At 32.9% G+C, this 16,231-nt stretch overlaps 3 protein-coding genes across 4 annotated transcripts; 2 read left to right on the forward strand and 1 right to left on the reverse strand.

Annotated features, from left to right (window-relative positions):
- The first annotated feature begins 779 nt into the window (after positions 1–779).
- LOC146913238 (uncharacterized) lies at positions 780–4,612 on the forward strand. Its single transcript, XM_085716464.1, has 2 exons — positions 780–908; positions 2,459–4,612. The coding sequence occupies exon 2, from the start codon at positions 2,862–2,864 to the stop codon at positions 4,575–4,577; it is 1,716 nt and encodes a 571-aa protein (XP_085572590.1). The 5' UTR covers positions 780–908; positions 2,459–2,861; the 3' UTR covers positions 4,578–4,612.
- A 1,423-nt stretch (positions 4,613–6,035) lies between these two features.
- LOC146913239 (TPX2 (targeting protein for Xklp2) protein family) lies at positions 6,036–11,515 on the forward strand. Of its 2 annotated transcripts, none has more exons than XM_085716468.1 (9): positions 6,036–6,249; positions 7,519–8,163; positions 8,632–8,994; positions 9,459–9,514; positions 9,631–9,705; positions 10,254–10,329; positions 10,426–10,491; positions 10,728–10,841; positions 11,049–11,515. In XM_085716468.1, the coding sequence occupies exons 1-9, from the start codon at positions 6,181–6,183 to the stop codon at positions 11,298–11,300; spliced, it is 1,716 nt and encodes a 571-aa protein (XP_085572594.1). In that variant the 5' UTR covers positions 6,036–6,180; the 3' UTR covers positions 11,301–11,515. The 2 variants fall into 2 exon arrangements, with proteins under 2 accessions (XP_085572594.1, XP_085572593.1); XM_085716467.1 differs by having other exon boundaries at positions 6,070–6,249; positions 8,629–8,994.
- Positions 11,516–12,038: 523 nt separating this feature from the next.
- LOC146913240 (protein FAR1-RELATED SEQUENCE 5-like) lies at positions 12,039–15,943 on the reverse strand. The gene is made up of 2 exons (XM_085716466.1): positions 15,886–15,943; positions 12,039–14,653 (listed from the first exon to the last, which is right to left on the reverse strand). Exon 2 carries the CDS (start codon positions 14,551–14,553, stop codon positions 12,253–12,255), a length of 2,301 nt encoding a protein of 766 aa, XP_085572592.1. The 5' UTR covers positions 14,554–14,653; positions 15,886–15,943; the 3' UTR covers positions 12,039–12,252.
- Positions 15,944–16,231: the final 288 nt, after the last annotated feature.

Genomic DNA, 16,231 nt, shown 5'->3' on the forward strand with positions numbered 1-16,231 from the left:
ATTTGAGACAAAGAAAAATAATAAACGTGACATCTATTTTGAGATTGAGTGAATATCTTTTTTTTTTTTTACTTAAAATTTGGAAAAAGAAAGTGAGTTTTTTTATTGCTATATCCTTCCATGAATATAGGACCAATTTGGTCAAATCATATTAATTAAAAAAGTTGATAGTAGTATTAAATTTGTTGTTAATTTTATTTTTTTACAATTTTATCTTTTAAGAAATACTTAATTTAGATTTTCAACATAGTATTTTTTGTTTATTGAATAAATATATGTAAAAAGAAAAATAAAAAATATATTTGTAAAATAATTGACCAAAAAAAATGTAAAATAAATAGCAGTATGCTGGTAAAAAATTATTATTATAGTTGAAAATACCAAAACAATCTTATAAAAAATGTAATTTTGTTTTTTTTTAAATAATTTTATAATTAGAGTATGAGGTAGTATTTTATATTTAAGACGGATGGAATAATGAACAACATTTTTTTTTGAATTATTTCATCCGTCTTAAATATAAAATACTACATCAGACTCTAATTATAAAATTATTTAAAAAAAAAACAACATAACCACCATTAATATTTTTTTGTGGTGGCGGGGTTCGAACACCGGATATTATACATATCAACTGAGCTAGGCTCACCAACATTAACTACCATTAATATAGTATATCCTTGATATTATTTTATTTAAAAAAAAAATTCAAGGATAACTATTGGTCTGTTTACTTGAGATTTTTTTCTAATATTCTCTCAAAAAAACTATAACTTAGTGTGATTACTCAATAATTTTCCCACCTCTCTCTCCCCGTCGTGGACTCACCGCCGTTAAACTCCGACGCAACATCGCCGCCGTCCACCTCCATCATCGAACGCAAAGCCATTGCACTTCTCTACAGGAAGGTAACTCACATGCGCTCTCTCTTTCATTTTGTGATTTTCATGCTCATCCATTTCATGCTGAATGACTAGTGCATTGGTTAAATGACTTAAATCTGAATTTGATGATCGTTTTGTTTGGAAAGTGCATTTTTTTAATGCTGAAATTATTGTGGTGTTTGAGTTGTTTCTTTTGATAGTGTTGATGGGTATGAATTTATTGTTTTGGTATAGGATTGAGTTTTGTACGTAAGGTGTTTGTTGAAATGTTTCAATGAGTTTTCTTATGTTTATTTTGAGTTTTTAATTGTTGTAATGTGCTTGAGAGTTGATATTGTTGGTTGAGTATGCATGGTTTCTTGTTTTGTTCAGTAGAAGTTGATATCAAAAAGCTTTTAGCCTAGGTGCTTCAATTTTAGAGTTTGTTTGTTACAACTTTTTTTAAATAAAATAATCAATTTTACAAATTTTCAGAAAAAAAAATGAGAATTTGAACAAAATCTAAAAACTACTTCAAATGAGAAGTTTTTAGGGTGCGTGTGTTTCAGCTTATAAAAATGATTTTTTTTTTTTTTTAAAATATCTAGATATTTTTTAGAAAAGCTTAAGCTAATTTCTGTTTGTTTATTATCATAAAAATCATTTTTTTTTTAAGATTTGCAACTCTTACACTTAAGTTCCTTGTGTTTTTAGAAAAAATGGATTTTGAAAAAGCTACTAGGAATAGCTTTTCATTTTGAGTTTAAAAATGACTTTTTTTACTAATGGATTTTTTAAAATTTGAAACAAACACTACTAAAATAAGAAAAGTGAAGAAAGTTTGGTGTTATGAAGATGTGTAACAATGTAAGTGTTAAATAGAGAACTCGCAGTTCATTCCTTTGCCTACTAACAATGACCATTTGGAAATCCAAATATGACATTCATTACTGCTATATATTTTTCACTACATTGGCCTTCATTTGTTGGCACCTTTTATGTCTTCAATATTATTATTAAATAAAGTGGTAATTTAACGGTCAACATGATAACATGGCCTTTGGTACCCTGTTTTCCAATTACATATGTTGTTGATTTGAGGGAAGTCCTTAAATTTTCAAAATTAGACATATAGTTCTATCTATGCAGTTTTTTTTACTGGCAAATGTTAGTTATTACTAATTACTAATTAGTGTTTATGTTAGTTTCCGGAATCTACTCTGGGACCTCCTGCTTAAAACTCTTTCAATGTCCCTTAGCTCGCCAACCGAGCTACCTATGTGGAACTTGTATCCATGTAGGTTAAAATTGCTTCATTCTTAATAATGTACCTATAGAAGATGCCAATCGATATTTTTATGTTATTTCTTCTTTTGGTGTTTGGGTGTTTGAAGTTGTGAATCACCAATACCACATCCTTTCCTTTGTACTCGATTAATGGCTTTATATTAATTTTTACTTATGACCATGTTTGATTTTTCATCAATAATTATTTCACTATTGTGGGTTGCAAGTTGGCAGTGTTAGTTAATGAGTAGTTATTTGGTTTGAGGGTTTTCTCTAGAACCTTTCTTAAATGGTTGTCCTTTGTGCAGATTAGAAAAAAGCACCTGCCAGAGAAAGTTGACAGAGAAACTCACATACTGTTAAAATATTTTCGAGCAGACTTCAAGGAAATGAAACAAGTTTGTGTGCTCAGTATAAGGTGGACTGGTTGGAAAACGGCCCCCCAGAGAATTACCGTGATATAACCGAAGAAAATGATGTTATTTTAGTGGATGGCTGAGATTTGTGACCTGCTTCATGGAAAACTGATCTGGGTTGGTATTTAGTCCTTTATGTGAAACTTGTTTATCAATAACCTTCAACTGAATTATGGCTGTGGTTTATCGTCCGAAACCCGAACAAGGTGTGGCTTCTTTGACTGTGTATCATGCAAAACTCAACGGAAGCTTATTTATATGCTTGAGGTGACAGTGCTGTACTGATAAGAGAAATATGTCTCCTTCCCATGAAGCTCTGATTTTGATTCAGAAGATGGTGAAACTTCCTCCAGAAAAAGCTTTCTCATTCTTCATTTCCTCAACATGTCAAGGCCTTCAACACACCTCTCAATCCGTATCGTTCATCTTAAACCGTCTCCTCTCCTCTGGCCTGCAATCTCAGGCTCAATCTGTTCTTGTCCGCGTAATCTCAGGTCAAGTCACTTCGTCAATGTTCTCCCATTCTTCACTTATGGAAGAACTAACACAAACGCATTTAACCTCTAGTTCAACCTGTTCTCTTCTCTATGAAGCAATTGTTAATGTTTATGTTCATTCTCAATCACCAGATGAAGCCCTTTATTTCTTACATGAGATGATTCATAAGGGCCATGCTCCTATATCAAACACATTCAATAATCTTTTGAACTTACTTATTAGATCAAATAGTTTTTGCAGAGCATGGTTAGTTTTTGACGACTTAAAGAACAAGGTTGTTCTCGATGTTTACAGTTTTGGGATCATGATCAAGGGTTGTTGTGAAGCCGGTGACTTGATGAAAAGTTTTCAGCTTCTGGGTATGATGGAAAAGACTGGTTTGTCTCCTAATGTTGTCATATACACTACATTGATCGATGGCTGTTGCAAGAATGGTGATGTTCATTTAGCAAAGAAGTTGTTTTGCAAGATGAAAGGATTGGATCTAGTCGCCAATCAGCATACTTACAGCGTATTAATAAATGGGTTTTTCAAACAAGGCCTTCAAAAGGAAGGATTTCAAATGTACGAAAACATGAAACGAAGCGGAATTGTGCCTAATGTTTATACTTACAGCTCTGTGATTGGTGAATATTGCAACGACGGGAGCATAGATAAAGCTTTTAACGTGTTTGATGAAATGCGCGAAAAAGATATAGCATGTAGTATCATGACATACAACCTTTTGATAAACGGGTTGTGTCGAATGAAGAAGCTTGGTGAAGCAGTGAAGTTATTTTATCGTGTAAACCGTGTTGGCCTAAGGCCTAATATATTTACATATAACACATTGATCAAAGGGTATTGTGATGCAGAAAAGATCGATACTGCCGTTAGATTATATAACGAACTGAAGTCAAACGGACTATCTCCGACAGTCGTGACATATAATACTCTGATTGCAGGATATTCCAAAGTCGGAAATTTAGCAGGAGCTCTAAACTTGGTCAAGGAAATGGAAGAGAGAAACATTGCTCCTACCAAAGTGACATATACAATTCTACTTAATGGATTTGTAAGAATAAATAATATGGAAAAAGCATTTGAGATACATTCTTTAATGGAGAAATCTGGTTTGGTTTCAGATGTATACACATATGGTGTATTAATACATGGGTTATGTATGAATGGTAGCATGAAAGAAGCATCTAAACTCTTTAATTCATTGAATGAGTTAAACATGGAACCTAATAGTGTGATATATGATACAATGATTCATGGTTATTGCAAAGAAGGAAACTGTTATAGGGCTCTTAGGTTACTCAATGAAATGATTGGTAAGGGAATGGTTCCAAATGTAGCAAGTTTTTGTTCAACCATAGGACTTCTTTGCAAGGATGAAAAATTGAAGGAAGCTGAGGTTGTTTTACAGCATATGGTAAATTTGGGATTAAAGCCATCAGTATCATTGTACAATATGGTTCACAAAGACAAAAGAGAAGTTTTGGATGCTGATCTTGAAAGTGTAATATAATTTGTTAATTCATAATTTTACTTTGTTTGATTCTATTTTATTTGTCAGTCACCATGATATGAAGAAAATATATATATAATCCTCCTAGCTACAAAATTTAGTTTTCCTATTCAAGACCATAATATTTAAATTTACTGTGCAGTTCTAGCCTTGTTGGTGTGCAAAAAAATTTACTACATGTCTTAGAATTAAAACAAAATCTAAATAATTTCACTTATTTTTATTTCCTTTTTTACACATGCATACCATCAAATCATGCCAAATAGATATTTCTAAAATATTTAGGAATTAACTTAAAAAGGGATATGATAAAGTGATGTGATTGGATACATGTGTAATTTCCATATAAGAGAAACTTCTTACTTGTTTTTAGATAGAACAAAAATTAATTTCAATTGATGCTTCGATTCAAACAAGCCAACATAACATATACGGTATGAAACGTTGGAATGTTTTTTCAACACTTTTCATAATGTGAGTCCTAACTCCTAATCAATGTTTTAAAAATCTGAATCAGTTGGTTCCATAAGTTGGATCGGAAATCACTTAGCTTTACTAATTGGTTCAATTTCATTTAAATTATAGTTTTGTCAAATTGGAGTTGATTCAACCATTTTTTAATTTTTGCAGTACTTATCTTACTTAAATATTTTTCTAGGTTTTTCTATTCTGAAAATATTTTTAAATTATTTTTTATTAGTTATTCAGTTTAATTGTACTTTTTGAAAGAAGTTTAATTGTACTTGATATTAGCTTTTTATATATTGGTAGAAATTATTGTTAAGATAAGAATTGTCCCACTTGTAAACATATTTCAGATCATGCTTATGTCTAAACATCTCGACTTGATGATAAATAATCTAATTTGGACTTTGGCCTTCTTTTGTAAAAAAAAAAAAAAAAAAAGTTAATAAATATTGAATAGACTTTAATATCATATGTTTATATAATGAACATAATTCTTTTTTATAAAGTAAGAATCACCACCCATTTATAAACATTTGCTCATATCTCTTAAGAAAAAAAAACATTTGCTCGTATAACATCTTTCATTACCTATGAAACACAGACACACACAGACACATATACACGCCGATACGTTGTAAAAATGACATAATTCAGTATAATCATAAATGTCGTATCGATATTGATGTCGAACATCAACGCGTGTCTGACATCAAAACACATTTAATCTAAGAAATGTTTATGCTTCATAGCTCATTACCCATTTGAATTAATCGGAGTGTGACTTTTTTTTTTAGATTTTAACGGTAAACATAAAACAAGGGTCGAGAGCTCGAGGCTCCTCATTCTCCAAAACACCTTGTTATTGTTGGTGGTGGACCCCACACTTTGAAAAACAAGAAAAGATTTTCACAACACACACTTCCACTTTTTGTCTGATTTTCCACATCATACCCCCACATGCCTTTTACATTTCAAATTTCAAATTTGAATACTATACTATACAAACGGCCATATAAAATATATTAATAAAATAATAATGCAATGCAACTAACTAACTAAACAAACAAACAGGGTCAACATAGTTTGGATCTTTTGAGGTTTCAACGTTGTTGGAGTGAAAAAACAAAACATCATCATGGGAGACTCTGCTTGTCTCATGCAACCATTTTGTTATGCTTCTGGAATTTCCAATGATTCCAATCAGGTAATCTTCATTCATTCATCAATCACTTGTATCTTCAAGAATTTCTATTATTGAATTTGGTTTCTTATACACTAAAATAATTCACTTATTTTTTCTACATGTTTTTATTATTTTAGTTTTCATTATTTTGGATTCTTATACACCAAAATAAATCACAATTTATTTTAGTTTTTTTTTTCCTACATGTTTTCAGAATTTTTTTAGGAGTTTTATTTTAGTTTGTTATGCATGTAGTTTATGAAACAATATATGAACACGGAGAAATAAATATTTATAATTAAGTGTTCATTAATTTATGTTTTTATAACATTAATTGCCATAATTTTCAAAATATGGGACCCCTTTTAGTTAATTTTTCATGAATTTGAGAATTTAAATGTTCTCAATAATTGATTGTAGAAGTGTATAATTGATTATAGAAACTTTATAGATGATTGATGAGTTGGGCTGTTACCATTACATGATACAAGTGAAGTTTTTCATTGTTACTGATTTTGCATGTTTGTTAATCTTTGATGATTGATTAGATTATGTGGTAAACGGCGTATATTGTGTAATTATATTTAATAATTGTATTTGGCCCATTAATCAAACATGTAAAGTTAAGAATAGTTTAGAGTTGAATGGACATGACAGTGTAAAATAGTTTTACACTGTCACTTTTTTATGAGCTAGTTTTACACTGTCATAAGTGTCATACAACTAAAATAGTTTCCAGTGTAAAATAGTTTTACACTGTCATATATCATACAACTAATTTCAGAGTATATTTATGACTTGCCTGAATACAAGACGCCCATTGAATGTCAGTGTAAAACTATTTTACACTGTCAGTGCATATTCTATTTTCTCAATAGTTCACATAAAATTGGTTTTGCGGTGACAAAAATTTGTTTTGAATGATGCAAGATTGATCATGGCTAATACTGATTTCAGTGATTTGTATGTAAATTGATTTTTGTATGGATATTTTCATGTAAATACAAGACTAAAAATCAATTCTATAGGCAAAATCTCCAAATTCTAGCTTTTAGAATCAATTTTAGATATAAAATCAACTCTACTTGAGAACATTCAATCATGCTATAATCAATTTTGACTTATCGAAAAGTGGAACCAAACATACACTTGTATCATACTACGTCACAACATGATACATTAAACCTTAAGATTTTGTTTTAGGAGTATATGCATAGGTTGAATTGATCGAAAAAATACACGTTTTGTGAATGTTCACATTGAAAAAACTATGAAACTTATTCATTTCAGAACACCAACACAAATCATGCACTTGGACAATCAGTCTCATTTGGGAGGTTCATGTCAGAGTCACTAGCATGGGAGAAATGGTCAAGTTTCTCTCATAACCGCTACGTCGAAGAAGCCGAAAGGTATTCAAAACCAGGTTCAGTTGCACAGAAGAAAGCTTTCTTTGAAGCTCACTACAAGAAACTTGCTGCTCAAAAAGCAGCTGCATTGCTTGAACAACAAAACAATGCTGCTGCACAAAACAATGTCAATGGTAAACAAGATAATAGTGAAAACAACGATTCGCAGAAAAGTTCAAAGTATGAAGTGGTTGTTAAGGAAGAACAAGATGATGCAAAGGTTTTGAATCATGATTTAGATTCATATATGGAGCAATGCATTGTATCTGAAAGTAACAATGTTGGTTTAAGGAATTCAGTGATGGTTGAATTGCAAAAAAGGCTTGAAAATGTTGATACACTTCAAGAGCAAAGCGAAAAGTTCTGTGCTACACCTCCAGTCATGACACCAATATTGGAAAAAACAGTTGTTTTAAGGAATTCATTAAGGGATGAATTGCGAAAAGAGGTTGAAAATGTTGATACGCTTCAAGAGCAAAGTGAAAAGCTTAGTCCAACACCTCCAACCATGACACCAATATTGAAGGTTATTATGTTCTTTTATTTCAAGGAATGTTTTTGGATTAAATGCAGTTTTGGTCTCCAATTTTGTTTTATTTCATTTATAGTACCTTCATTTTTAAATTTACGATTTTGGTGCTCGAAATGTGTGCCATATTCCTAGTGTATGCATTTGGAGTTGATTTTTTATGATCGATAAGCGACATACTTATGTGGATTTAGATTTGCCGCACTTAAAAATTCCACGCAGTCAGCACAATGGTGACTGTTGTATCGAGATTGGACGATGCAGAAAGCAAACATATTTTTTTTAAAAGACTCTAAAATACCGAACTTGAAATATTGACCATCTGATCTTAGTCCAATGACCACCGATGTGTTGACTGTGTGAATGTGTGGAATCTGTGACGACAGCATATAAGGACCAAAACTGTATTTGTCTTTTTTTTAGGTCATAGCCGTGGCACTAACATGTTGGTACTTATTGTAGCAGGTTTCTGGCATTGATCAAGAAGTTTCAGCATCAACTAGCAAGAAGAAACCGCCGGTTTCTTCCTTCAAGTTGATAAAGTCTAATGGAGCCTCCAAGTTCACCACTACTACACCTGTTAAATCTACTGCTACCATTTCTTCCAAAATAGATAACTTTGCTACTCCAATGAGCAACAATAGGCCTTCTGCATTAAGCAATGCAGATATAAAGAGACCAACTCCAAAGAAAGTAAATTTTACACCTATTAGAGAATTTAATAGATTGACTGCATCAGTGATGAGGAGATTTGAAAATACAAGAGTTGGTGCTTCTTCTTCCAAGGCTTCAAAGGATAGCTTGACTCCTCTAAAAACTCCAACTATGGTATTTCAGTTTCTTTGCTTTTGTCTTTTCGATTCCTTATACTATTAGTATCTTATGATACATCTGAGTTGTATCTCAATTCAATACAAAACTAAACTCAACAATATGAATATTTAGAGTCTAAAAATATTTTGGATTTTGGACATGAATCTCGATTCATTTTGATGAATCCTGGTTCACTATGATGATTCATTTTTGGTCGACTTTTTATATGCAGCCACTTTTCTTTTGTCATTTGAATTATGACTTGAATGATTTGTATATAATATATTAGCTTAAAATGTCATATTTTTATTGATAATGTATCTTACGATTCATAATAAGATTTGATTCGAAAAATAGGTCTTATGATTCATGATTTAAATCTTGATTTGATAGTCAGTCCTTCAACTTCAGTTTTGGACTGATCTCCAAGTTGCAATTGCTGTAAACAATGCTAAAATGAGTCATTTTACTAATTGCAGGCTTCTAAGGAGATGCAAAAGCACTCATCATTGACTCCATTAACAGAAAATAACAGGTACCTAATTTCTACAAAGTTACTAAATATAATGTAGAACTGTTTGCCTTCAGTGTCAAGTTTTCTCTAGCTGTTCTCATCCTGACATTGTGTTTATGTATTTTGTAAAATCATAGGAACAAAACACCTATTGATTCGTCTGCTTCGCGTAACCATACAGCCGGTCCTAAATGGCGCTTGCTCTCTGGAGAGTAAGTCGTTTTTACTTTGATCACACGAGTAATGAAATTTTCAGTGTTAGACAGAATCCAATATTGAGTAATTCGTGTGTTGAATTCCTTTTTAATTCATACCATATTGGAAAAAAATTGAAACTTATTAGATTAAGGTTGGAATATAGCCACCAAGTGTACAAATATGTGTTTCAGTAGCATCATATTAATAGCTTTTTTGGAACAGTGTTTCTTGCACTCAAACTGCAATTTCAAAGCTCAAAACGTTGTTTTATGATGTTTAATAACATTGGCTAAAACGTGGTTTTGGTAGAAACAATTCTGTTCTGTCGAAAACAGTTCAAAGAGTGTTTGGAACCGCAGTGGGGGATGCTCTCACCACGTGGTGCGAGTGTTGAAATTCAAAAACAGTCACTTCACTTCAAACTCACTCGCAAAGATAAAGTTCATCTAAAACATTTGACAGATGACCACTTAAACACACAATAACTGTTATAACTGTTACTTTACTTGAAGGGGCTTTATTTTTCGGTTATAACTGTTTCTAATGTTCTATTTGCATGCAGAAACAAAATGAGATCACCAATTATATCATCGCCTTTCAGCTTGAGGACAGAAGAAAGGGCTGCAAGAAGAAAGAAGGTACAACAAAAACCCTTATGTTTCTCTTCTGTTTAATTGATTATGAGGTTTACTTCATATGATCATTAAAGTACTTGTGTTTTTCATCATTTTTAGAAACTGGAAGAAAAGTTCAATGCTAATGAAGAACAAAAAGTGCAGCAGCCGCATGAAAAATTCAAGGTTTGCAACACACAAAATTAACAATATTAAATATATTTTGAGTCTCTATGAAATACTCTCTTGTTAAGTTAGTCCTACAAGGTGATTTTAGAGACTAAACATGCATAAAGAATTTACTGAAATCACCAGACTAAGGACTAAATATGGATGAAATTTTTCACAGAAACTAGACTTTAAAGGAGTATTTCAATGTGAGAATCAATATCAATAATATTATATAATGCTCTTATTTGCAGGAGAAAACAGGGAGCGAGATTAGAAGAAAACTGCGCCAAAGCTTTTGCTTCCAAGCTAGACCACTACCTGAATTTTACAAGGAAAGGAAAGCATCAAATATTGAAACAAGAAAGGTAATCTTGTTTTTCAAATTGGTAAATGAGGAGATTTTCATCAAGTCCATGTCTATGTACTTGAACCACCAGTCAGTGTCGGCCACTTACACGACACCGACACATTCAGTTATTTTCAATTATATAGTATTACATGGCGTCGACATGTCAGTGTTGTGTCCATAATAGTAAAAATTGGTAAATGTTCATCTTCTGTTTGTTTTGCAGATTCCGCAGACACATCATGAATCACCTAATGAAGGAAGATATCCAATTCTCAGTATGAAAGAGTGTAAAACTTCTTTACCTCTTAACAGACCGTCACTGAAGAACAATGGCACCAAGAATTTCATAGCAAAGAATGGTCCTATCTTAGCACATCATCCTCTGACTTCAAATTCAATGAAGATTATTACAGCTCATGAGAATACATCACCAAATATTCAGCATAGGAACCAAATTGGTAGAAATTACAAATAAGGACTATGTTGAGAGGAGAAAATCTTGTAAATGAAGCTGTACCACATTTAACTTAGGCACCAAAGTTATAGCAACTTTGGCAGCTTTCTGACCCTTTGTCTATTTCCACCCTCTTTTTCTGACTAAGCATTCATTTTGGTGTGGCAGTGTCGCAGTTGTTTTTGAATGTATCAAAAATTATAAAAGTATATTGAAATGTATCTTTCTCGAGTGAATTTTGCCCTCAAATGTGCCGTTTGTTAGATAGTTTGGTCATCAAATATGTCTTCAAATAGTCAACTTGATCCATAAAATTACTAACAAAAAACACACAGTTAGGGATGTTTATATAATTTTGATACATTTAAGAACTATAATGACAATGCCAGGGATCAAAATTATTGGTTAGTCCTCTCCTTTTTCTTCATTTTTTGGGTACCAATATCTTTTATTTTGTACCCTCAATATATTCAAATAACATTCCCATTATGTAGCTTAAAATGTCTAAAAGATAATTTCTACTGTCATTTGAACATATCTTGAGTGTTATGATGGGTGAAATACATGATAATTTTAGCATAGAAAAAAGTTCAAGTTGAAGCAAAAAACTTTTCTTTTTCTAAGATTAGTGTAGTATCACAAGAATAAAACAGGAAAAAGATAACAAGAAAAGGCTTCTATAAATTCAAATTGGAAAGAGATTGTGGGGCTATAAAATGACAAAGCAATCTATGCATCCAAAAATGCAAACACAATATATGAATGCCAAAAGAGACTAATAATATACAACTTTCAAATGAAATTATACATAGGTTATCCTTTTCTCTCAACCTTGATGTTTTCCAGGAAGTAAAATGCTGCCTTATATCAGTAGATTATCACAAAATACAAAAAATGGCATCCATGTGTGGGCCTTGGTTAATTAAAAACCTTCTAAATGACATGTTAAAATCTGCCTTTAAAAACTGAAAGTTCAAACTCTAGCTTCTTTTGTCCATCTCTTTAAGATGTACTTGGATGGAACTATCCTTATGTTTCTATAATCAAGAACTTTTAATGCATGGCAGCACAAGATTCCCACACACTCAAACTTCATACAGCTGCAACTGACTGTCTCATCAGACGAATCGAAAGTAACTGTATACTCTCGGACTTGTTCATATACGCTAACTTTATAATTATACAATGATCCACTCTCACTGCAATGCTCCAGCACTAGATTTAGACATGCTTCATATTCTTTCTGGAATATCTCAAATATCTTTGGTGTGTATGGATCTCTTGCGTGCTTTAATGTAATGATATCACCCATTAGGGCTGGCATATGCCGGCTTGCATCATAATTAGCTTCTAATTCCTTGTAGTGCCAATCAGTCACCATCTTCCCAAGATGCTTGAGAAATGGAAGAGCTCCTGAGTCATTCTTTACGTGCTTTTTCAAGTTGCAGATAAGATTTTCTCGTGCAAGCAAGCTTGCCATGTCGGCACAAAAAATATGTCTTTCGTATTCTATGGCCCATTGGTCTCTGCTTTCGTATATTTGACACAACCATTCGTTTTCCCACAGATTATACATGTCCATGAGAGTACTCCATGCATTAACAAAATCCTCTTCTTCCTCATGGTTAAAAAAGCAGCTGCTCAAATCATTTACAAAAGAATCGGATTCAACGTACATATGAGTCAGTTGCTTGAGGGCATTTTGGTAGACATACCATACACAAACTCGTTGATTTGTTTGAGGTAGTATGGAGTTAACAGCTTCAGCTACTATTGCATCTTGATCTCTTAGGATTGTCTTTGGATTGGTTCCAGACATAGCCTCGATAAAAACATGAAACAGCCACCTAAAAGATTCCACAGATTCATCATATAGAAGTGCAGCTCCGAAAATAATCATTTGCCTGTGATTATTTATACCAAGAAATGGAGCGAATGGTCGGGAGTCTTTATAAAATTTATAACTCGTATCAAAACAAACAACATCGCCAAAATCACTGTAGTCAACTATCATCTTTGCATCAGCCCAAAATATGTTTGTTATTTGATTCTCAGCATCAAGCTGAAAAGCATAAAAGAAAGAAGCATCCTTTGATTTCTTGCTTTGAAAGTAGTGCCTAATCTTTTCGACTTCTTCCTCTTGTATTTCTCTTGTGCGTTTGAAAGGTAGTTGATATTCACAATTCACAGGGTCATAATCCAGATCATGAAAACCTTCATCGACAATGTTGTCTTCAGCTCGAGTTGCAGCTAATTTCTTCTGCGATCGTAACATATGAACTCTACTCGCAGCCACAAGCTCATGATTGTGTTTTTCTTCAAAACTAGTTACATGATACCTGCCATCAGGCTGACGAGAAATAATCAGTTGTGCTAAACATCCAATTCTAGTATCCTTCCGAGGTCTCTTTACATCCGTATCTCGTTTCTCTTTCTGCCGAAAACCTTCCCTGAAGCAAGTAAATCTTCTTGATGCTACAGCACCATCAACTTTACTCCTATTTACATAATCTTTTCTCACACTGAAACCTACCTGTGCAGCATATGCATTATAAAATTCATATGCATGCTCCTCCGAATCAAATCCCATTCCCAGTTTTGGTACTCCATCCAACGTGGACTCGGTTATGTTCACTTCAACAGCTTGAGCGAAATTCATTTTTTTCTGTGATGGCAGCATATGAGCATTACACGGTGTAATAAACTCATGATTGTGTTCAGTTTCAAAACTAGTGACACGAAACTTGCCATTTGGCTGACGAGAAATAGTCAAATGTGCCAAGCAACCGGTTCTTGTTTCCTGTTGAAATTTCTTTGGATTTGTATGGCCTTTGTTAGGACGAAAACCTTGTCTATGGCAGGTGAATCTTCGGGACATCACTGAACCATCTATCCTACTTTTGTTGATGAAATCCTTTCTTATGCTGAAACCTTTCATAAAAGCATACTTGTTGTAACACTTGTAAGCATGGTCTTCCGATTCGAATTCCATGCCAATATTTGGCGCCACATATATTTCCTCCTCATTTGTTACATCAGTAACGGTCTCTGCTATAGAGGTAGCATCGGGGTTTTGACACATCGGTCCTCTGCTAGCGTCAATACGAAATTGGTCTTCATTGGAAGTATTTGAGGTCTGACATTCATCAATGATTTCCATCTGAGTAAGGCCAACAGGATGAGCATTTGCACTTGTACAATCAGTCTCATTGCTAACGTTCACTTTACTGTCTGCAGCACAGGAATCCTTCGGGCATTGATTCTCCTGCCCCATATCAATCACTACTCGAACTGATATTAAACATTCATTTTTTGCATGACTTTACTAGGGATGCCTTCTATATCAGGTTCGGTATACTCCTTGGACTTGTGTTCTAAATATACAAAAAGGAAAACAAGTTAGAGGGCAAAATATAATGGCGACATAAGACATTTGGCGATAAATATAGTGCACAAAGGAGTTGATCAAAATACAATGATGGCTAATTATATAAAAAAGAAGCAAACACTATATCTCTTGCAGAATATGAAGAAAAGAAATAATAGAAAACAGGAAAAACAGTTTGTGTTATAGTTATGACTTGTAACTTTTGTCATGTTATTTGCACAGCAATTGAACAGGCATGCCATAAACACCGCTCTAAAACTTATTCTTCAACTCTCCATAAACATCTATAAAGTGTATTTTAATTGAGATTTGAGAAGAACTATAAACTTATTTCAATTGAGAAATTCTCATAAATAAAAAGCTAATACAAACTGGACCATTGCACATTATATAGTAGTAGGGTGGTGGTGGCTGCTGCCCAATTTGCATTATCCACTTTCTATCAAAATTCAGTAAGTTCAGATAAAAAATTGCAGTTGCGATTGTTGTGATTGTGACTGTGAAAAAATGCAGCCAAGGCTTTAAAAATGTCGACAACAATTGTGGCTGCGGCATCAAAGTTTTGTATAGCTCTGCAACCACAATTGTGGTCACGAAATCAAGATTTTCTATGATTTTTCAATCTCAATGCTACCATATTAAGAATCGCAATGCTACCACAATCTAGAACATTGAATGCAGCTAATAGCAAATGCAACAACAGTTTCTAAGTTATAACTGATTAGCCACATCCGGACACAAAAAAGCGAAATGCAGCGATTACAAAAAAAAATAAAAAAAAATATGCAGTGGACCTTAATCAATCACCAAAAGATTATCAAGTAATAAAGTGATTTGGTGGTTTTAGTTTCAACTCATATCTTTCCAATAGGTAAGTAGATATTGAATTAATGTAAGGGTACATCATGAATCTGAATTAGAACAGTGTTATACGTGTCCGACACTGGAACACGCCTAATCTGATGAGTTTGTGCTTCATACAAAGATACTCAGTTCACACAAAAAATAACATCACATAGGCCTCCTAAAAATGTGAACTAGATCATAGGGTTAGGATTTTCGAATGCTATTTAATTAAGCAGAAGAATAACACATAATTTCAAAAACAAATTAAAAACAAATTAAGTGTGACGAAATGAAGGATAATTAGAATAAAAATTAATGATGATGATGAAGTGAATTGAGAAAAATGAAAAGGGAAGAGAGTGAGAATGAAACCTGAGAAGTGAGAGGAATTGGAAGAACCGTAGAATTTGTGATATTATTTGGACCTGTTCGGTTTGTTTGGTTCATAGACACGACATGAATAGCGAACCGGAGAGACAGATATTAAGGTGGATGATGTCATGTTTTTTGGCCAGCGGATTATGGTTTGTTTGGTAAAAATAGCGGACAATGATAAATTAGCTGATAACTTATAACTGATAGCTTATTTTAAGCTTATGCAAAAACAACTTATGCACAAGTTAATAATAAGTTTATGTTTTTTGTCGAAGAAGTTTATAAATAAACATGATACGAAGATACAATTTTCGTCGAAGAAAACTTATAAATTAATATAAGG

This window comes from Medicago sativa, chromosome 6 (genome assembly GCF_051527215.1).
Source record: "Medicago sativa cultivar Bolivia chromosome 6, Bolivia_mono, whole genome shotgun sequence".
NCBI classification, from domain to species: Eukaryota; Viridiplantae; Streptophyta; class Magnoliopsida; order Fabales; family Fabaceae; genus Medicago; species Medicago sativa.

Bases quoted from the DNA above. Each gene is read 5' to 3' on its own strand.
- LOC146913238 (XM_085716464.1), top strand. From the start codon at position 2,862: ATGTCTCCTTCCCATGAAGCTCTGATTTTGATTCAGAAGATGGTGAAA.
- LOC146913239 (XM_085716467.1), top strand. From the start codon at position 6,181: ATGGGAGACTCTGCTTGTCTCATGCAACCATTTTGTTATGCTTCTGGA. The intron at 6,250-7,518 runs GTAATCTTCATT...TATTCATTTCAG, and splicing joins TTTCCAATGATTCCAATCAG to AACACCAACACAAATCATGC. The intron at 8,164-8,628 runs GTTATTATGTTC...TACTTATTGTAG, and splicing joins CCATGACACCAATATTGAAG to CAGGTTTCTGGCATTGATCA.
- LOC146913240 (XM_085716466.1), bottom strand. From the start codon at position 14,553: ATGGGGCAGGAGAATCAATGCCCGAAGGATTCCTGTGCTGCAGACAGT.